This window comes from Salvelinus namaycush, chromosome 25, assembly GCF_016432855.1.
Source record: "Salvelinus namaycush isolate Seneca chromosome 25, SaNama_1.0, whole genome shotgun sequence".
NCBI lineage: Eukaryota > Metazoa > Chordata > Actinopteri > Salmoniformes > Salmonidae > Salvelinus > Salvelinus namaycush.
Window position 1 is genome coordinate 32,049,022 of NC_052331.1, and position 22,683 is coordinate 32,071,704.

At 39.4% G+C, this 22,683-nt stretch overlaps 1 protein-coding gene across 5 annotated transcripts in view; it reads left to right on the forward strand.

Annotated features, from left to right (window-relative positions):
- Positions 1-1,048: 1,048 nt before the first annotated feature.
- LOC120020500 (CMP-N-acetylneuraminate-beta-1,4-galactoside alpha-2,3-sialyltransferase-like) overlaps positions 1,049-22,683 on the forward strand; it is an 84,174-nt gene continuing 62,539 nt past the window's right edge. For 2 of the 5 annotated variants that reach the window (XM_038964201.1, XM_038964202.1), the window contains exons 1-2: positions 1,049-1,290; positions 19,230-19,378. In XM_038964201.1, coding sequence (XP_038820129.1) covers positions 19,270-19,378 — 109 coding nt within the window. In that variant the 5' untranslated portion in view covers positions 1,049-1,290; positions 19,230-19,269. Of the gene's footprint in view, positions 1,291-19,229; positions 19,379-22,683 lie in introns of those variants that run through there. The other 3 variants (XM_038964203.1, XM_038964205.1, XM_038964204.1) reach the window with 2 other exon arrangements.

Sequence of the window (22,683 nt, forward strand, 5' to 3'; positions counted from 1 at the left end):
CATTTCATGTTCTATCGATGGAGATGGATCTTTGTAATGGATGATGCTGAGGTAACTGAGCAGTAGTAGAGGGCATTATCTGCTGGCCACCAGAGAACACTCTCATGAGGGCAGCTCTGATATGTTAACATGTTGTTGGACACAAGTGCCTATATCCTCTCACTAATCTGGCTGGCCCTGATGGAAAACATTGGATGTCCGGATTGTGTTTCTTGATTGATTCAATATTAATAGATCAGTGTGTGATATTACTATACATCATAGGGCAGAGCAGATGCCTTTTTCATCCTGGCCCTGAGCCCAATATAGGATGGGCCTATAAATGTCACATACCACTTGGCTGCTCAGAGGATAACTGAATTAGGAGTGTAATCCGAGCAGGTGAGAGTATAGATATCCTGAGCTCCAACAATCTGTGCCAGCAGCAACATTTCGTCAAATAGCCTATGCTGTGGCCCCTAGCTACAGTAACGCATAGATCTATGTCCATTGGTATTTCTCTAAAAGGTTTTGACATGAGACTTCAGAAATTATATCTCAAGATGTAAGTTGTGTGAGCAGGAAACCACAATGTGAAAGCACAAAGAAATTGTTTGAATTGACTAGGCCATCTCTCAAATCATAGGCCTACCCTCTCTGTAGTTGAGGGTCAATTTAAAAAGGCAATACATTGCCATACATTTCTAATAGCAAATAATGGTGTATTTAACAACTGCCAGAACAGACCTGTTTATAATTGACCATGTGTATGGTAACAAAATATGTGCATGTCAAGCAAAAGCTATAGATAGTGTAGGCTACAATTCAACAAATACATTACATCTCTATTGTTGCACGTGAAACATCCAGTTAGATAGCTAAAACGTTGAAAGGACGATGGGGACAATGAAAGGATTTTGATGCTACCATCGGGTACATAAAGGCAAACTGCAAACATTGCACACGCAACAGCCGAATATAATGTAAAAGCTGACTGGGAGAGTGCCACGTGAAGGTTTGAACAAATGAAAAGGTGTTTTCAAGCATTCAACTCAATTGAAGTACTGGAGATAATCGTAAACGCAACATAACCATGTGACAGACCAACCATTCAGCCAGAGTAGCTTGGAGAGAAGAGAAGGGGCGCGAGCAATATGGGAGGGTGATTCTCGAACATCTTCAGCTAACAGATCTCATGATGATGGTCGGAAAAGTAGGGGCGATACGGTTGCGACCTTTTCGTTTTTTAAACTAGCGCTAGCTACGTCTAGCCTTTTCTACAAGAGGCAGTTCTGAAAAAGGGACGATAAGGTAACTACCACAAACATTAAAACGAATCTGTTTTTAATACGACGTTGTGGTGAATGTTGTCTGACTAGCTACGTTGTAACGTCTGCTAACGTTAGCTAGTTAACGTTATCCAGTTTATTTTAGACAACCGCTATCTTTCCATTTCATTGTCGTCTAGCTAGCCAGCTATCTAAAGTAGCTAACCTAGTTAGCTAGCTATGTTTTTGTAAATTACTCAATCGTGTATCGTTTGTAGTCGTCTTTCCTAACCCATGGTTGTGGTGATTGCGGTAGCTAGCTAACGTTACATCTTTAAGGCATAGAAACCTCACAAAACCCAACGGCAACTTCCAGGTTAGCAAGAGTGCCAATTTAACCTGTTACTGTTAGCTACAGTAACTAGTTATATGAAGTTAGCTATCCACCGTCTTTGTTGTGGGTTTTGGTGGATACAAACGTTTTTTAATTGTCTTGACAACTCGACTGTCAGGGAAATATAATTTGTCTAACTAACTAGCTAAGTCTACTATCTGCATTGATGTTTGTATTGCAAAACGGCTGCATTCTGTATAGCGAAATGTGATTATGGGACCAGCAATACCGTTATTTTCCCTACGTGCTAGCAAGGCGAACCAGCCAACAAACTAGCCAACAAACTAGGCAGCTAGCGAGTTACAAATGGCTCTGACGTTAGACTGGCAGTTAAGAACGATAGTAACGTTAATCATCTGGTACTTTATCTAAGGTTGGGTGAATATCCTCTCCCTGTAGGTCTCCCTCGTAACCATTACATTAACATTATCCAGTAGCTACTCCCTGTATTAAAGCTGTAATATGTAACTTTTTGGGCGACCCGACCAAATTCACATAGAAATGTGTTATAGATTTGTCATTCTCATACAGTGCGACCATTTTACTCGCATACATATTTTGATGTGCGACCTGGATTTTATTTTTTATTTTGGAGCACCAGTGCGCCTAGAACAATGTAGTATTCTAGCTTTAATACGCCAAATATTTTTATCCTAAATTTTGTATGCCTACATTTTTTTCTTCTTCACATGTGCTCCTTGTAAAAAGGGTCAGCTTAGAGCCCTGTAGGCAACAGTATAGGTAATAGACTGAGTTGTAGCAGAAGCGTGTTTGTGCCAACTTGATGTTGGAGTTGTGCACAGCCACGCACTCATGGATGAAACGTGTAGTTGGTCAGCGTGGTAAATGTGTTGTTGCCTACCCTCACTGCTTTGGGGCGGCCCGTAAGGAAGTCCAGGATCCAGTTACAGAGGGAGGTGTTCAGTCCCAGGGTCCTGAGTTTAGCGATGAGCTTGGAGGGGACTATGGTACTCAAGTGCTGAGCTGTAGTCAATGAACAGCATTCTTATGTGACTCACCACCTGGATTCGGTTTTATGTAGCAACATTTTAATAGTTTTTTCAAATTTTTTACATTGGATAAAAGTAGACTCAGCTACAAAATGGTATATCATACACTGCATTTTAGAAAACAATGGGAAAGTAATTCTGTTTTGAAAGTTGATCAATTTATAAACTCACTTTTGAGAAAACCGTCTTTCAATGTTTTGGTACTACTATTGGAGAGCCCTTCTTTGTCTACACCCATTCAGCATTGTTCACACCCTCTTAATCTTTAGCCCCACCAATCTCTTTAAGGGTTGATCCAACCGTTCTGTACTAACTTGCCAGCTACTTCCAGACATCTAAGAGAGAGAGCACAGCTCACTGAACATTACTCGCCCTATCGCTCTGTGGTTTTGCGTTCAGAGAGCAAAAATAATTACTTTCAAACCGCTCTCATGTGAAGTTGTGACTTGCGACATACGCCTAGTTTCCTTAATCGGGTTACATATAGGTATTTGTTTTGTTCAGGGCCAGTTTTCCCAAAAGCATCTTAAGGCTAAGTTAATCGTTAGAACCTTCGTAGGAGCATCGTAATTCTCTGAGCTGTTTCCCAAAACCATAGTTATTAAAATGCACTTGAAAATGCTTATAATCTAACGCCTGCATCAGACCACTCGTAGAACAGCTAAGTGCGTTGTTAAATGCTTTTTTGCCCTTACGTGTCACTTTATACGCAAGATATCTGCTTAACATAGAATCACATGGTTTGTCTCACTGTGACCACCGATAACTTCAGAACGAAGTTGACTACAAGTACAAAGTTGCCGATGTCTTTGCAATTAATTAAAACAAGCAATGTATAAAAATGTAATGGTTGATCAGTTGTCAGTATTGTGAAATATTTCTAATGTTAAGGTAAGATTTTAATAGAAAGCTGATCAGAGAGCAGCTGCCTTTCTTTCGATCCCCTCAGTATTGACACATGCTCCAATGATGCACTTAGCTACTATTCTCTCTGCGCTGTGTTTCTGGAAACGCATGTTACATCGTTAAAACACTCAATAGCCTAAGTTCCATCGCTAGCAGGAAACCCGGTCCGGTTTGGTGAGGGAAGTATGGAGTGCAATAGAGTTTGCATGATCTGTTGGGATGGTATGCGAATTGGAGTTGGTCCAGGGTGTCTTAGATGATGGTGTTATGAGCCATGACAAGAATTTCATGGCTATAGATTTGAGTGCTACAAGGCAATAGTCATTTAGGCAGGTTACCTTGGCATTCTTGGGCATGGGGACTATTGGCGGTCTACTTGAAACAAGTTAGTATTACAGACCGGGTCAGGTAGAGGTTGAAAATGTCAATAAAGACACTTGCCAGATGGTCAGACCTTGCTCTGAATACGTGTCCTGGTCCCACAACCTTGGGAATGTTAACCTGTTTTTAAAGGTCTTACTAGCATCGGCTACGGTGGCAAGTGTGATCACTGTCGTCTGGAACAGCTGGTGCTCTCATACATGGTTCAGTGTTGCTTGCGTCAATGCGAGCATATAAGGCTTTACATTTATAAAGCTGTCTTACGAAAACTCCTGCTGTACCTAACGTTATTGATATACAGTACAAGTTTGGACACAGCTCCTCATTCAAGGGTTTTTCTTTATTTTTACATTGTAGAATAATTGTTAAGACATCAACTATGAAATAACATATAGAATCATGTAGTAACCAAACAAAAAGTGTTCAACAAATCTAAATATATTTTATATTAGAGATTCTTCAAAGTAGCCACCTTTTGCCTTGATTACAGCTTTGCACACTCTTGGCATTCTCTCAACCAGGTTCATGGGGAATGCTTTTCCAACAGTCTTGAAGGAGTTCCCACATATGCTGAGCACTTGTTGGCTGCTTTTCCTTCACTCTGCGGTTCAACTCATCCCAAACCATATCTATTTGGTTGAGGTCGGGTGATTGTGGAGGCCTGGTCATCTGATGCAGCACTCCATCACTCCCCTTGGTCAAATAGCCTGGAGGTGTGTTTTGGGTCATTGTCCTGTTGGAAAACAAATGATAGTCCCACTAAACGCAAACCAGATGGGATGGCGTATCGCTGCAGAATGCTGTGGTAATCATGCTGGTTAACTGTGCCTTGCATTCTAAATACAGTGGAAAGAAAACGTATGTGAACCCTTTGGAATTACCTGGATTTATGCAGAAATCGGCCATAACATTTGATCTGATCTTCATCAAAGTCACAACAATAGACAAACACAGTCTGCTTAAACTAATAACACACAAACAATTATACGTTTTCATGTTCAACAAAGAAAAATTAAAGGAGAGCCGCACACTCTAGGAGCTCAGATGCAATAATTGAATAACCTAATATCCAACGTTTCAACAGACAAGCTGTCTTTATCAGGATATAATGACAAACGCTGCGGGGTGACTAGTTTATATAGTGTCAAAGGACACACAGGTGTCTGTAATCATGGCCGGGTGTGGCCAAGATCATTGGTTAATTGTCATATATATTGCATACAAAAAAACACAAATGGATAGCATACGATCACAGATACAATTTGGCTACATAAGCCTACAAAGATTTACAATGAATGGCAAAATCACAAGAATGGCTTCAGATCAAAGTCTACATTGAGACCAAAGGAAGCAGGGGTCTTTAAATTAAAGATCTAGGCAGCCTCTCGTTTTACCAAATTGTCGAGGTTACCCCCTCCTAGGGAGGGTGACATGTTCGATGCCAATTTATCGTGAGGAGGAAATCGAGTGGTTTGCTTCCAAAAAGTGGGCCGCAACTGGGTAAGTCGAGTTTTTGCACCCAATGGTGCTCCGAGATTCGTACTTTTAATTCGCATTTTGTTTTACCCACACATTTTTACCACAAGGATATATAACTGCCTTAGTGGAGCATGTCATAACACCTTTGATTGGGGATCTGTTTCCCTGTTTGGGGCAGTTTGAAGGATCTACATGTATATGTGCCATTGCATTGAGCACAGCCATTACACATGTAGTTTCCATCCAGTAGGGGTGCAACTAAACGTTGTGCAGGGATATCTTGTGGTGGTAAATCAGAGTTTACCTATTGATTTCTGCCCCGCGAGAATACGACCAAGAGAGGGTCCGAAATCACATTACCGATAACTGTCATCGGATCTTAGAATGTGCCAATGTTTGAACGATTCCATTAATTTGTTCAGAGCACGTTGAATTGCGGGTAGTTAGAGCGCCAGAATGCTTCTTTTTGCGAGACTGATCTTGAAAAAGATCATGTCTCGGTTTGTTTTGAATTTTCTCAATGGCAGTATTAATCTGACCATTTTTGTACCCCTTCTCCTTGAATTTTCTTTGCGTCTCAGACATATTTGATGTCCTTTAGTAGTGGTTTCTTTGCAGCAATTCAACCATGAAGGCCTGATTCACGCAGTCTCCTCTGAACAGTTGATGTTGAGATGTGTCTGTTACTTGAACTCTGAAGCATTTATTTGGGCTGCAATCTGAGGTGCAGTTAACTCTAATGAACTGATCCTCTGCGGTCCTCATGAGAGCCAGTTTCATCATAGCGCTTGATGTTTTTTTGCGACTGCACTTGAAGAAACGTTCAAAGTTCTTGAAATGTTCCGCATTGACTGACCTTCATGTCTTAAAGTAATGATGGACTGTCGTTTCTCTTTGCTTATTTGAGGTGTTCTTGCCATAATATGGACTTGGTCTTGTACCAAATAGGGGGTGGCAGGGTAGCCTAGTGGTTAGAAATCAAATCAACAGAAATCTCATAAATCAAATTTCTCAAACATACAAGTACCATTTTTAAAGATAAAATTCTCACCAACAGCCAATGAAATTGCAGGGCACCAAATACAAATCCAACAGAAATCTCATAAATCAAATTTTTCAAACATACAAGTATTAGGCACCATTTTAAAGATAAAATTCTCGTTAATCCAGCCACAGTGTCTGATTTCAAAAATGCTTTACAGCGAAAGCTCCACAAACGGTTATGTTAGGTCACCACCAAGCCACAGAAAAACACAGCCATTTTTCCCGCCAAAGAGAGGAGTCACAAAAAGCACAAATAGAGATAAAATTCATCACTAACCTTTGATGATCTTCATCAGATGATACTCATAGGACCTCATGTTACACAATACATGTATATTTTGTTCGATAAAGTGCATATTTATATCAAAAAATCTAATTTTACATTGGCGCGTTACGTTCAGTAGTTCTAAAACATGCGGTGATTGAGCAGAGAGCCACATGAATTCACAGAAATACTCATTATAAATCTTGATAAATTCAAGTGTTATACATTTCTCCTTTAATGCAACCGCTGTGTCAGATTTCAAAAAAACTTTACGGAAAAAGCATAATGAGTACGGCGCTCAGCCCAAACCAGCCAAAATAAATATCCGCCATGTTGCGCAGTCAACATTAGTTAAAAATAGCATTATAAATATTCACTTACCTTTGATCTTCATTCGAATGCACTCCCAGGAATCGCAGTTCCACAATAAATGTTTGTTTTGTTCGATAATGTCCATAATTTATGTCCAAATAGCTTCTTAAGTTAGGGCGTTTGGTAAACAAATCCAAACGCGCGTTCAGGTCCAGTCGGACGAAAAGTTCAAAAAGTTATATTACAGGTCGAAGAAACTTGTCAAACTAGGTATAGAATCAATCTTTAGGATGTTTTTATCCTAAATGTTCAATAATGTTCCAACCGGAGAATTCCATTGTCTGTAGAAAAGCAATGGAACGAGAGCTACCTCTCATGTGAACGCGCGTGACTGAGAACGAGGCTGCTTTCAGACCCCTTAGTCAAACAGTTCTCATTCGCTCCCACTTCACAGTAGAAGCCTGAAACAACGTTCTAAAGACGGTTGACATCTAGTGGAAAAATAACCCATATATATAAAAATAACCCAATATAACCCATATCCCACTGCGTATTCAATAGGGGCTGAGTTCAAAAACGACAAACCTCAGATTTCCCACTTCCTGTTTGGATTTTATTTCTCTGGTTTTTGCCTGCCATATGAGTTCTGTTATACTCACAGACATCATTCAAACAGTTTTAGAAACTTCAGAGTGTTTTCTATCCAATACTAATAATAATATGCATATATTAGCATCTGGGACTGAGTAGGAGGCAGTTTACTCTGGGAATGCTATTCATCCAAAAGTGAAAATGCTGCCCCCTATCCCAAAGAAGTTAAATAAAGGTAAATAAAAATAGGGCTATCTTCTGTATACCACCCCTACCTTGTCACAACACAACTGATTGGTTCAAACGCATAAAGAAGGAAAGAAATTCTACAAATGAACTTTAACAAGGCACACCTGTTAATTGAAATGCATTCCAGGTGACTACCTCATGAAGCTGGTTGAGAGAATGCTAAGAGTGCGCAAAGCTGTCATCAAGGCAGGGTGGCTACTTTAAAGAATCTAAAATATATTTTGGTTCCTACATGATTCCCTATGTGTTAGTTATGTAGAAAATAGTAAAAATAAATAAAACCCCTTGAATGAGTAGGTGTGTCCAAACGTTTGACTGGTACTGTACATGTGAGTTACCATACCCTGTCTCAGGGATGGCTAACTCTGGAACTTCCTTCGGTCTCTACAGAGTTAAGTAAATCAGCTTTTAGATTTTTGCACCTTGGTGCTTCTAGGGCAATTCAGACGGCTGATTAATTAAGGACCTTTTTTTCTGAAGAATGTGTTTCTTTTAATGATTTTGTTTTTTTAATCTCTGTTTTGGTTTTTGTATTGTTGTGTATATTTTTATTACAGGGCTCATCTGTAAAAGAGACCTTGGTCTCCACATGAGTCCCTGTCAAAAGTGTTTGTGTTGAGTAACCTTGATTAGAGAATGCTGATGTGCACACTGGCTGGAATGTTCTGTTTTGACTTGACTGTTTCTGTGAGAAACAACCCAAAGCGGTGTCTGAGTCAGTTTACACCGTTTACTGAACATATGCTATGAGCAAGACCGAGAGACAAAGTTGTGTTATTAGTTGTTGTTTTTTATGATTAGGTGCTGCCATATGAGAAGCCTAATCCTGCTATGAATAGTCCTGTCCTATAGAATCTTCTAGTCATAACTCTAGAATCAGGATACAGTATGCCTTTTCTTTTAACCCCTGGAGAACGTCTGTTGCTCTTTACATTTTATGCTGCACCGTCTCTGTTATAGTGGTCGCTGTAAAGAGAGTTAATATAATCTTATTTCTACACTAGCCTCGCCCATAAGAGAAGATGATAAGATGATGCTGCCACCACAATACTTGAAAATACAGGGGGTTTTACTTTGTATTGGATATGACCCAAACCTGTAGTTTTTTATTTAGGCCAAAAAGTTAATTTCTTTGGTGTCTTGCAGGCTTACTTAACAGCCTTGTTGCAAACAGAAGAGATTATTTGGAGGGGATTCTTTTAGCACAGGCTTCCCTTTTCTCTTTGTCATACTGGCCATTAATGTGGAGTAAGTTCAATGTTCTTGATTCCAGTTGTATTTTAAAGTATTGTGGTGGCAGCATCATGTTATGGGTATGCTTGTCACCGGCAGGGACTGGAGTTTGTCATGATCAAAATAATTGACGGGAGCAAAGCCCAGGTAAAAAGTTAGAAGAAAATCATTAATGAGCTCAAGAAGAAAATCAGTAATGAACTGAAGGCGAACAGAGGAGTTGATCCTGATTTGATAACCCACAGATATCTTCCAATCACAATGATTATCCAAGTACTGGAACTCTGTCACTTTTTTCTTTCCACAGAACACCTTGGTATCCGATTGCTAAGCAACCATTTTTTGATTGTCCAGATGAAACCAGTCTGTCAAAAGTTGCTAGCTCACATCTAGATTTTTAAACTAAATACATACTGCAATTCCAACCACAAAACCTATTTGCTTAGATTTTAAGCATCAGGATACAACTAGCCTAGCTAACAACTAAATGTTTTTTATTTTGTTATTCAAATTATGAGGCTCCACATATAGTCATGGAAAATGTTATTTTCAACAACCAATGAGCAACTCTCCCGTAAATTCAGCTGCATATTGAACATTGAGATTGCCGAAAGACCAGTCTCTGGCAATGACATGGTGTGCCAAGGAGTGGAATGTTAGCTAAAAAGACTGCTACTCAGACTACAGACTTTCAATCCCCTTCTGGATCAAGATCCGTATTGCTTTAACTACTGCCAAATATTTCCATAAAGAAATTGAGAAAACACACAGGTGCAAAATCAAGTTGACTTACAAAAATGAGAGAGACCAACAGCAAGCGAGGTGATGTAGTGTCCACAACTTAAGAATATGGTATCTGAAAAGACGTATCCCAAAAGCATGATGGTGTGCACATGCTAACAGAAAGTAATGAGGTGGGTACCTAGGTAATTGTGTCATTGTAGCTAGTATTTATGCGTACATACATCTGCTCTATTAAGTTAGATTTTTGTTCGATTATCTATACATTAGGCCAGGGTTCACCAACTGGTGGCTTCCGGGCCAAATCTGGCCTGCCTGCAATATTATTTGGCCCCCCAAATTAATTATGAAGATAAATAAATATATATAAAGTTGAAGTCGGACGTTTACGTACACTTAGGTTGGAGTCATTAAAACACATTTTTTCAACCTCTCCACAAATTTCTTGTTAACAAACTATGTGAAATGTCAGAATAATAGTGGAGAGAATTATTTATTTCGGCTTTAATTTTTTCCATCACATTCCCAGTGGGTCAGAAGTTTACATGCACTCAATTGGGTTTTGGTAGCATTGCCTTTTAAATTGTTTAACTTGGGTCAAACGTTTCGGGTCACCTTCCACAAGCTTCCCACAATACGTTGGGTGAATTTTGGCCCATTCCTCCTGACAAGAGCTGGTGTAACTGAGTCAGGTTTGTAGGCCTCCTTGCTCACACACTTTTTCAGTTCTGCCCACAAATGTTTTATAGGATTGAGGTCAGGGCTTTGTGATGGCCACTCCAATACCTTGACTTTGCTGTCCATAAGCCATTTTTCCAGAACCTCGGCAGTATGGTTGGGGTCATTGTCCATTTGGAAGACCCATTTGCGACCAAGCTTTAACTTCCTGACTGATGTCTTGAGATGTTGCTTCAATATATCCACAGTTTTCCTACCTCATGATGCCATCTATTTTGTGAAGTGCACCAGTCCCTCCTGCAGCAAAGCACCCCCACAACATGATGCTGCCACCCCTGTGCTTCACGGTTAGGATGGTGTTCTTTGGCTTGCAAGCCTCCCCCTTTTTCCTCCAAACATAACAATGGTCATTATGGCCAAACAGTTTTATTTTTGTTTCATCAGACCAGAGGACATTTCTCCAAAAAGTACGATCTTTGTCCCCATGTGCAGTTGCAAAATGTAGTCTGGCTTTTTTATGGCAGTTTTGGAGCAGTGGCTTCTTCCTTGCTGAGCGGCCTTTCAGGTTATGTCAAGTTATAGGACTGGTTTTACTGTGGATATATATACCTTTGTACCTGTTTCCTCCAGCATCTTCAAGGTCCTTTGCTGTTCTAAGATTGATTTGCACTTTTTGCACCAAAGTACATTCATCTCTAGAAGACAGAATGCATCTCCTTCCTGAGCGGTATGACGACTACATGGTCCCATGGTGTTTATACTTTCGTCTATTGTTTGTACATATGAATGTGGTACCGTCAGGCGTTTGGAAATTGCTCCCAAGGATGAACCAGACTTGTGGAGGTCTACAATTATTTTTTGAGGTCTTGGCTGATATCTTTTGATTTTCCCATGATATCAAGCAAAGAGGCACTGAGTTTGAAGGTATGCCTTGAAATGCATCCACAGGTACACCTCCAATTGACTCAAATGATGTCAATTAGCCTATCAGAAGCTTTTAAAGCCTTGATATCATTTTCTTGGAATTTTCCAAGCTGTTTAAAGGGACAGTCAACTTAGTGTATGTTAACTTCTGACACACTGGAATTGTGATACAGTTAATAGTAAGTGAAACAATCTGTAAACAATTGTTGGAAAAATGAATTGTGTCATGCACAAAGTAGATGTCCTAACCAACTTACCAAAACTATAGTTTAACAAGACATTTGTGGTTGAAAAATGAGTTTTAATGACTCCAACCTAAGTGTGTAAACTTCTGACTTTAAATGTGTGTGTGACCATTTTGTGGTGCTGAAACGTAATGCTTCAACCGCAGCGCAATCAATAGGTGAACAGTGTCTAGTACTGAAAATATAGCTAACTTATAGTTAATATAGCAACAGATGGAAAAAACCTATACCAGTTGAGTAATTCATTTCAACAATCTTCATTTTAATTTGACTTTACAAACAACAAGGGGGCTTAATTGGAGTCTATTTCTTCCGAGCCTATGTCTATATAAAATAGCCTACCTCAGCCAGTTAAGTTATGAGGCTCAACAGCTTCTTTTACAATAAAAAAAAATATGATTATATATATTTTTAGGCCTATTTACAATTGCAACTCGCCAAAAATGTAGCATCCTACATAAAACAATCATTAAAAGAAAAAAGCGATGTGTTGATCGGGATAGGCGCAAATTAACTACAGAACAAACAGAAATTACTGTCAGCTTGAGACCTAAATATCCCTGGATAACCACTCACAATAATGTTAGTATTTAGTAAATATAGTCATATAGGCCACTAAGTGACTTACTCAATGGGAAAAGTTGTCGCGTGAGATGGGTGTGATTTTGATGCGCAGATCGGGGGATTGACTTATGTGAAAGCCGGTTCCTGTCGTGAGTCTATATTGTGTTCATAGAGGAAAATGAGTACTTGCAGGTGAAAGTCGATCCAAACATTGTTAGCACACAAAATACAAGTTTCTTTATTGTGCTGTATTCCTCTGAGCATGCCACCCACAACGCACACAAGGATTCGGCACTCCTGAGCACATCCCTGATGTGCTAAAGTGCAAGTAGCTTTCCAGATGAAAAGTCCAAATCGAACAACTCAAGCTTCTTAGTAAAGGCCTTACGTTTTTCCACCATGTCCACGACTGTTTTCCCTCTTCCATGTAACTGCATGTAATTTAAATTACTCCATGTAATTTAACCCATTTTAAGTGACAGAATGTCAGGCCAAAAAGCTGTTTGTGTAGCTTGCAGTTAACGCTTCACTGTTTCTGTGTCAGGCCTCTGTCTGGGGCAGGAAGGCCACTTTGAAAGTCCCATGCTTAGATTCAAAAAGATTTCTGAAATTGAAGTCTTTGTAAACAGCAACATTTTCATTGAAAATAAGACACACTGGCTTGGTATTGGGAAAAGATGGTAAGATTGACGCATATCTCTCTGTAAATTGTTCCTTTTCACTATCCACCTTTTTCTTTCTTCTTTTGATAACTTTTTGAGCGACATTTTCTCTTGCTATCAAGCTAATTATTCTGATCAAATGTTGACGTAAAATAAATTTGTGTAGGCTACGTAGACCTGTTTTTCCCAACCAATCAACGCACAGAGAAATAGACAAAATAATATTTGAGTATGAGCGTAATCAGATCGAAATTGTTATTGTCACTGAATTTATTATGTAGCCTACTAATCGAATGCGTTAAACATGTTGTTGAATTTGTAGTGTAGGCTAATTAATTGTGCTAATATTATAAACTAATTTATGTCCTGGCCCGCTGACTATTAGCTCAATAAAAATTTGGCCCAAGACCAAACCTAGTTGACAAACCCTGCATTAAGCGATCATCGTTTTTTCCCCAATAGGCCTGACATATCACCTCTTTCAAGAAACTTTCTGTTTTGATAGTTATTTTATCTAAAAAACCTTTAGGCCTACCTATAGAAAATTGTAAGAACATTTACTTCCATGATCTAACCCTGTTTATTATTAAGTTTTACAATAATTTCAAAGACCGTAATTCATGTTTTGTGGAGCTTTTTATTATAATATATTATCACGCCGATTTGTGTGTGTTTGTATGCACTTCCAGTAATACTGTGTATGGTACATAAACAGTATGACGTATGAAAATCTGGATACCACCTAACCCTGCCATAGTCTTCTGAAAAATAAATCTAGGGTTAGGTTTTCAGCAGGACATTTTACTCACATGCCAAAGACACACCAGAATGGCTTTCCAAGAGGTGGTGAGTTTCCAAGGGCGGGTGTGTAGACTTTCACTAGCGACTGTATATTTAGCTCTAAATGATGTGCACATGTTTTATGCTTAATTTCTAGCCTAGGCAAGACCTCAGTCTTTCCTTTACAGACTTGTTCACAGTCCTCATTTCAGGACTAAAGTCTAGGCCAAGACTGTGGGATGACCAGCTTCTTCATAGGTGTCAATCAGTTGCGCGTGGCAGCAATCATATCTGGTGGTTTTCTGGAGATTGAGTGTGTTTGTGTTGAGTAACTTTGATTAGAGAACGCTGATGTGCACACTGGCTGGAATGTTCTGTTTTGACTCGACTGTTTCTGTGAGAATCAACCCAAAGCGGTGTCTGAGTCAGTTTACACCGTTTACTGAACATATGCTATGAGCAAGACCGAGAGACAAAGTTGTGTTATTAGTTTTTTTATGAAAGGGCGTGCTATATGAGAAGCCTAATCCTGCTATGAATAGTCCTGTCCTATAGAATCTTTTAGTCATAACTCTAGAATCAGGATACAGTATGCCTTTTCTTTTAACCCCTGGAGAACATCTGTTGCTCTTTACATTTTATGCTGCTCCATCTCTGTTATAGTGGTTGTTGTGAAGAGGTAATGTAATGTATTCATATTTCTACACTAATTCAGCTCAGTGCACAGTTGCCTCACTCCACCGGGCCTTTAAAACCATTGTTAGCACATGCCTCCAGCTGTTCGGAGAGAGAAAAAAGACAATGAAATGGAATTTGAATTGAGGTTCAGTTTTACATGTCACATCCCACAAATCCAAGGCATAATGTGTCTCCACAGGCTCTGTGCTAGTGTTGCATGGTATACTGAAACTTAAGTACAAAAAAAAAAAAAAAACGTTTCGGCATTAGAATTTGTTACTCTCACTACTACTGTCAAATGTGACAGAGGATCAAGACTATCAATCAGTACAGCCCCTTTATAGAGTGAAGAGCAGAGTGCCTGTGCCACCTATTCATTCATTGCTAGAGCTGTCTGGGCTGCATTGTTAGCGCCCCCACACTCATGCTGCACAGAAGTTAACCCACTTGAATAATGCAACACGGCATGTAGAAATGTTGAAACTGTTCATTACAGTTTGCGAAACAGTGTCCATACAGGCTAGAACACTTTACAAAATAAGTCCTAAAACAAGCTCAACTCAATGCATGCACTGTGAATAGACCTAGACTACATCTTGATTTACCCAGTTTATCAATAGATTTACCAATCAAATAAATGATTATCTTTATGAAATAAGTATATTTTGTATTATGTTTTGCTTTACATAGTACTAGGGTAGTGAATTCAGCTGAAAGTTAAATTTGTTTTTAACCAAAGTCAAATTGATTGTATAATTGATTAATAAATGCATATATGGCTGTCTCTAAATAATAGACATAAAGTCTGTTAAAAGTAATGGTATTGAGCTCAAAAAATTCCCTGTGATTGAACAGGGCCTGGTTTCCCAAAAGCATCTTATGGCTAAGTTCGTTAGAACCATTGAGCTCTGACTGGTTCATCGTTAGAACCGGTCCCAGAGCAGTTGCTGAGTTTCTGTCTGGATCAAGTGCCATTCTGTGACTTTACCAAATATGCATTATTTCTTTGTTTGTGGTATCGTAAGCCAGGTACCGGTATCAAAGTTAAAATTCTGGTATTGTGACACTATTCTGTGCATAATAATAGTCATTGAAGATGATTGGAATTTGCAGGTGTGACAAAATTGCTTTGTTGTTGGGTTAATTTTTTTTTTTTACAGTAGACCTCCGGGCCGGGGTGATTGTAAACCGCACAGAAGAGCTAAATGAATGCGATTAAGAGATGGGTTCATATCCCAGATATGAATCTCTTCACTCATCAGTGCTATATTTCAGATCTCAGGGCACGAGTGAGTGGGCATAGTGCCTCTTCCTTTGTCAAGGTGGAAACAATGTGGGAACTAGAGGTCGACCGATTATGATTTTTCAACACCGATACCGATTTATTGGAGGACCAAAAAAAGCCAATACCGATTAATCGGCCGATTTTTTTAATTTTTTTTATATATATATATATATATATATATATATACAGTGAGGGAAAAAAGTATTTGATCCCCTGCTGATTTTGTACGTTTGCCCACTGACAAAGAAATGATCAGTCTATAATTTTAATGGTAGGTTTATTTGAACAGTGAGAGACAGAATATCAACAAAAAAATCCTGAAAAACGCATGTCAAAAATGTTATGAATTGATTTGCATTTTAATGAGGGAAATAAGTATTTGACCCCTCTGCAAAACATGACTTAGTACTTGGTGGCAAAACCCTTGTTGGCAATCACAGAGGTCAGACGTTTCATGTAGTTGGCCACCAGGTTTGCACACATCTCAGGAGGGATTTTGTCCCACTCCTCTTTGCAGATCTTCTTCAAGTCATTAAGGTTTCGAGGCTGACGTTTGGCAACTCGAACCTTCTGCTCCCTCCACAGATTTTTTTATGGGATTAAGGTCTGGAGACTGGCTAGGCCACTCCAGGACCTTAATGTGCTTCTTCTTGAGCCACTCCTTTGTTGCCTTGGCCGTGTGTTTTGGGTCATTGTCATGCTGGAATAACCATCCACGACCCATTTTCAATACCCTGGCTGAGGGAAGGAGGTTTTCACCCAAGATTTGACGGTACATGGCCCCGTCCATCGTCCCTTTGATGCGGTGAAGTTGTCCTGTCCCCTTAGCAGAAAAAGCATAATGTTTCCACCTCCATGTTTGACGGTGGGGATGGTGTTCTTGGGGTCATAGGCAGCATTCCTCCTCCTCCGAACACGGCAAGTTGAGTTGATGCCAAAGAACTCCATTTTGGTCTCATCTGACCACAACACTTTCACCCATTTGTCCTCTGAATCATTCAGATGTTCATTGGCAAACTTCAGACGGGCATGTAAATGTGCTTTCTTGAGCAGGGGGACCTTGCGGGCGCTGCAGGATTTCAGTCCTTCACGGCGTAGTGTGTTACCAATTGTTTTCTTGATGACTATGGTCCCAGCTGCCTTGAGATCATTGACAAGATCCTCCTGTGTAGTTCTGGGCTGATTCCTCACCGTTCTCATGATCATTGCAACTCCACGAGGGGAGATCTTGCATGGAGCCCCAGGCTGAGGGAGATTGACAGTTCCTTTGTGTTTCTTCCATTTGCGAATAATCGCAGAAGCTGTTGTCACCTTCTCACCAAGCTGCTTGGCGATGGTCTTGTAGCCCATTCCAGCCTTGTGTAGGTCTACAATCTTGTCCCTGACATCCTTGGAGAGCTCTTTGGTCTTGGCCATGGTGGAGAGTTTGGAATCTGTTTGATTGATTGCTTCTGTGGACAGGTATCTTTTATACAGGTAAGAAACTGAGATTAGGAGCACTCCCTTTAAGAGTGTGCTCCTAATCTCAGCTCGTTACCTGTATGAAAGACACCTGGGAGCCAGAAATCTTTCTGATTGAGAGGGGGTCAAATACTTATTTCCCTCATTAAAATGCAAATCAATTTATAACATTTTTGACATGCGTTTTTCTGGATATTTTTGTTGATATTCTGTCTCTCACTGTTCAAATAAACCTACCATTAAAATTATAGACTGATCATTTCTTTGTCAGTGGGCAAACGTACAAAATCAGCAGGGGATTCACTGTATATTTGTAATGATGACAATTACACCAATACTGAATGAACAAGGAACCCTTTTATTTTAACTTAATATAATATATAAATAATCTATTTAGTCTCAAATAAATAATGAAACATGTTCAATTTGGTTTAAATAATGCAAAAACAGTGTTGGAGAAGAATGTAAAAGTGCAATATGTGCCATGTAAAAAAGCTAACGTTTAAGTTCATTGCTCAGAACATGAGAACATATGAACGCTGGTGGTTCAATATTCCCAGTTAAGAAGTTTTAGGTTGTAGTTATTACAGGAATTATGAAGTGTCGACTATTTCTCTCTATACCATTTGTATTTCATATACCTTTGACTATTGTATGTTCTTATAGCCACTTTAGTATTGCCAGCCTAATCTCGGGAGTTGATTGGCTTGAAATCATAAACAGCGCAGTGCTTCAAGCATTGCTAAGAGCTGCTCGCATACGCAGTAAAGTGCTCTTTGAATGAATGCTTATGAGCCTGCTGCTGCCTACCACCGCTCAGTCAGACTGCTCTATCAAATCATAGACTTAATTATAATAATCACACAGATTCGAGCCTTTGGTCATTAATATGGTCAAATCTGGAAAACTATAATTTCAAAAACAAAACTTTTATTCTTTCAGTGAAATACGGAACCAACCCTAAGTCTAAATATTGCTGTTACATTGCACAACCTATGTTATGTCATAATTGTCAAATTCTGGCAAATTAATTACGGTCTTTTTTAGGGAGAAATACAGTTCGCAGCGAGCCTGGCGACCCAAACTGTTGCATATACCCTGACTCTGCTTGCACTGAACGCAAGAGAAGTGACATAATTTCCCTAGTTAATATTGCCTGCTAACATGCATTTATTTTTACTAAATATGCAGGTTTAAAAAAATATATATTCTGTGTATTGTTTTTAAGAAAGGCATTGATGTTTATGGTTAGGTATATTTGTGCAACCATTGTGCTTTTTTTCGCAAATGTGCTTTTGTTAAATCATCACCCGTTTGGCAAAGTTGAAGTAGGCTGTGATTCGATGATAAATTAACAGGCACCGCATTGATTATATGCAACGCAGGACAAGCTAGTTAACCTAGTAATATCAACCATGTGTAGTTTGTTTTTTATAAGATGTTTAATGCTAGCTAGCAACTTACCATGGCTCATTGCAGCCACATTGCAGCTATAAGGTCGTTTTGATGCTGCACCCTGTGTAACAGGTGGTCAGCCTGCCACGCAGTTTCCTCATGGATTGCAATGTAATCGGCATCCAAAAAGGCTGATTACTGATTATGACAACTTGAAATCGACCATGCTGATTAATCGGTCGACCTCTAGTGGGAACCAATGGTTGGGGAGGCCAGTTGGATCATATTACCTCAGTTATGGAGAGTTTTTGGAAATGTAAAAACGTCTGTGGCTCAGCCTAGTTGGATGTTTGCTCAGCAGGAAACGTTTACTAGACATTGTTGACTAATTTCAACAATTGCAGTTAAGCCGCTGACAAGCAGTGTGCGCCAACTTCTGCAACACACTGGCTTCTCATCTTCTCCCTCCCTTCATGAGCACTGAGTAATGGAAAGCTGGAACTAAGAACTTGGTTTGGTGAGCCACCTTATTGTGTAATCACCTCATTGGGTAAGCTAGTCTTCGATCAGTTGTCATTTAAAGAGAGTAGATTGGGAAAGGTTAAACAGCCTAAGCCATTTCTTACAGCCAGCCTATTTGCACACATTACTGACTCCTCATTTCCCTTGTACTTTCACTTCTCTGCATCTCCTGTATCCTTGTAGGTGATGTGCTGCATGGTGCCATGTGAATGACAGAACCACAATGAAGTCGTCACACAAGCTGCTGTTCGTCCTGTGCCCCATGCTGGTCCTGGGCTTCATCTACTACTCCTCTGGGAAGCTACACCTGCACGTATGGGGCCAGAAGCCACGTGAGTTACACTAGACAGCCTATGCCTCTATCCACTCATCCATCCATTTGTCTATCGTACTGTCTGTGTTAGATTGCTGGTCGGTCTCCTCTGTATCTATATACTTTTCAGCCTGTTGATTTACTCCTGTCTTTCTGTGTCTCTCTGCTTGTCAGTCAAGATCTGTGTCACTGGCCTACAGACAATACCCCCATAATGTCAAAGTGGATTTATTTTTAATACAAATTAATAAAAAATTAAAAGCTGAAATGTCTAGAGTCAATAACTATTCAATGCCTTTGTTATGGCAAGCCTAAATATGTTCAGGAGAAAACATTTGCTTAACAAGTCATATTGGGAAAGGCTGAGGTTTCATAGTTGCTACCCATTGGTCAGAAACTGGTTGAATCAACGTTGTTTCCACGTCATTTCAACCAAAGTATTCAATGTGATGATGTTGAATCAACGTGGAAAACTGATTGGATTTTTTAAAGTCTTCAACCTAAGGGAATTTTGTCTCTTTCACCAAACTTTTAACCTAAATCCAATGACATGGTGACATTTCTTGTTGATTTCACATAGCATTCAACTCAACCAAATGTAAATCAAAACTAGACATTGAACTGATGTCTGTGCCCAGTGGGTAGTGTTACTACAAGGACTGTGATTGGCTATGTTACTATGGCATATCAGCACACTTAAACTGTAAGGAAGATTTTCAAGCAACAAGCAATTAAGGAAATTAAACAGAATAATGTTTTTTCTCTGTAACTGAAGATGAGTTCTTAGGTTCTTGTCTTTAGTGGAAATCAAGATGACGAAGTCTGGTGGTCAAAGATCATAATGTTTCTATTTTCTGCAACGTTTCTCATCATGTTCAATGATCAGTACACAAGGTGCCTTCGGAAAGTATTCACACCCCTTGACTTTTTCCATATTTTGTTGTGTTACATCCTGAATTTTAAATTGATATAAATGAGAATTTGTCACTGACCTAAACAATACCCCATCATGTCAAAGTGGAATGATATTAGTTATAAAAAAGGAAAATCTGAAATGTCTTGAGTCAAGTATTCAACTCCTTTGGTATGACACGCCTAAATTAGTTCAGGGGAAAAAATGTGCAAGTCACATAAGATTTATGGACTCAATCTTTGTGCAATATTATTTAACATGATGTCTGAATGACTACCTAATTTTTGTACCCCACACATACAATGATCTGTAATGTCGAGCAGTGAATTTCAAACAGATTCAACCACAAAGACAAGGGAGGTTTTCCAATGCCTCGCAAAAAAGAGCACCTATTGGGAGATGGTTAAAAACGGACATTGAATATCTAATTGAGCATTGTGAAGTTATTAATTACACTTTGGATGGTGTATCAATACACCCAGTCACTACAAAGATACAGGTGTCCTTCAAAGTTCAGTTGCTGTAGAGGAATGAAACCGCTCTGGGACTTCACCATGAGGCCAATGGTGACTTTAAAAGAGTTAGAGTTTAATGGCTGTGATAGGAGAAAACGGAGGATGGATCAACAACATTGTAGTTACTCTGCCATACAAACCTAATTGACAGAGGGAAAATAAGGCACTATAAAGTAAGTCTGCTAAACATTTAGCAGAAAAATGAACTTTATGTCCAGAATGCAAAGTGTTATGTTTGGGGCAAACGCAACAATGCTGAGTACCACTCTTCGTATTTTCAAGCCTAGTGGTGGCTGCATCATGTTATGGGTATGCTTGTCATCGGCAAGGACTAGGGAGTTTTTTTTAAGATAAAAAGAAACGGAACAAAGCTGAGCACAGGCAAAATCTTAGAGAAACTTACTTCATTCTGCATTCCACCAGAGACTAGGAGAGGAATTCACCTTTCAGCAGGACAATAAACAAATATACACTGGAGTGTTTTTCCAAGACCGCATTGAATGTTCCTGAATGGCCTAGTTACAGTTTTGACTTCAATCGGCTTAACCATTTTCAACTATTACCATATATGTTTATCTAGCAGTAGTCAACAACCAACTTGACAGAGCTTGAATAGTTCTAAAAATAATTATGTGGAAATATTGTACAATCCAAGCGTGCAAAGCTTAGTCTTACCTAAAAAGACTCACAGCTGTAATCACTGCCAAAGGGTATTCTAACATGTATTGACTCAGGAGTGTGAATACTTATGTAAATGAGAAATTGCTGTATTTCATTTTCAATAAATGTGCATGTTTTCACTTCATTTTTATGGGGTATTGTGTGTGTAGATGGGTGAGTTTACATTTTGAATTACATTTCTGAAGGGACTGCGCACACGCATAGATTCATGCTACACACATCACAACTGCTGCTACCAGACTTATTATACTGCTCAATTTGTACACTCCCCCAATACACGTGTACATCTTGGGCTATAAATAGTTCCTTCCTTCCTGTTCCTAAAATATGTATTCTATTCTACTGAGACATTTACTAATAAATCTTGACTCTATATATGTGTCTATTGCCATTGCCTAGGTAGCCGAAGCCAATTTCTCTAATTTATTTCCTGTAGTTGATGAGGACTAAAGTTCCAGCTGCAGGGTACCAATACAGGCTGAAGGCTGTGAGAGCCCTGTGGTCAGCTCTGTACCCGCCTGACATGTTTTGGGTGTCGGTTGGTTATGAATCAGGGTTGGTAATGAAGAGGGCTACGTAATGGTGGAAAACCTGAGTCTCCCAGGGCGTGGATGGTTGGGTGATGTTTCACTGTTGGGTGGTCACTGATATTTATCTTTGTGACCAGCAGAGGGGGCTAAAAGATTTCCCATAAACATTCCCTGGAACTTTTAGAACTGGCTGTCAGAGGTGTTTCCTATCAGTAGGAAACACTGTAGATGCACTGTTCACAGGAAGTGTTTGAATGTGAGTTGAAGTTCGTGCTTTATGGTTGCCTCTGATGAGTAACTTGTAGCCTGAGACATTGAAGGAAGCTAAGAGGGACATTTTAGAACTCCGGAGGGCGTTGAAATCCCACAGTGAGACTCAGATGAGGGGAGGCCAAGCTTCTTCTGCTGTATAAAGTAAGGGACTTCTTTCAAGTTATCAAAAGCTCCAGTTACGGTGTCTTACTCCCATTACATTCCCAGTAAGCATTGTAATTTGCAATACGCATGCCCTTTTCAAAATAACTAATTTGAGTCTTTTTCATTTGGCTCAAGTTTTTGTAATTTTAATTATTCCAAAATTATTAATATGTCCTTTTAATTCATTCATAGATGATTCTGAAGTGACTGTTTCCAATTATATTTCTCAACACTAAACATTTAGTCCAGAAAAACACTGGATTTGGGA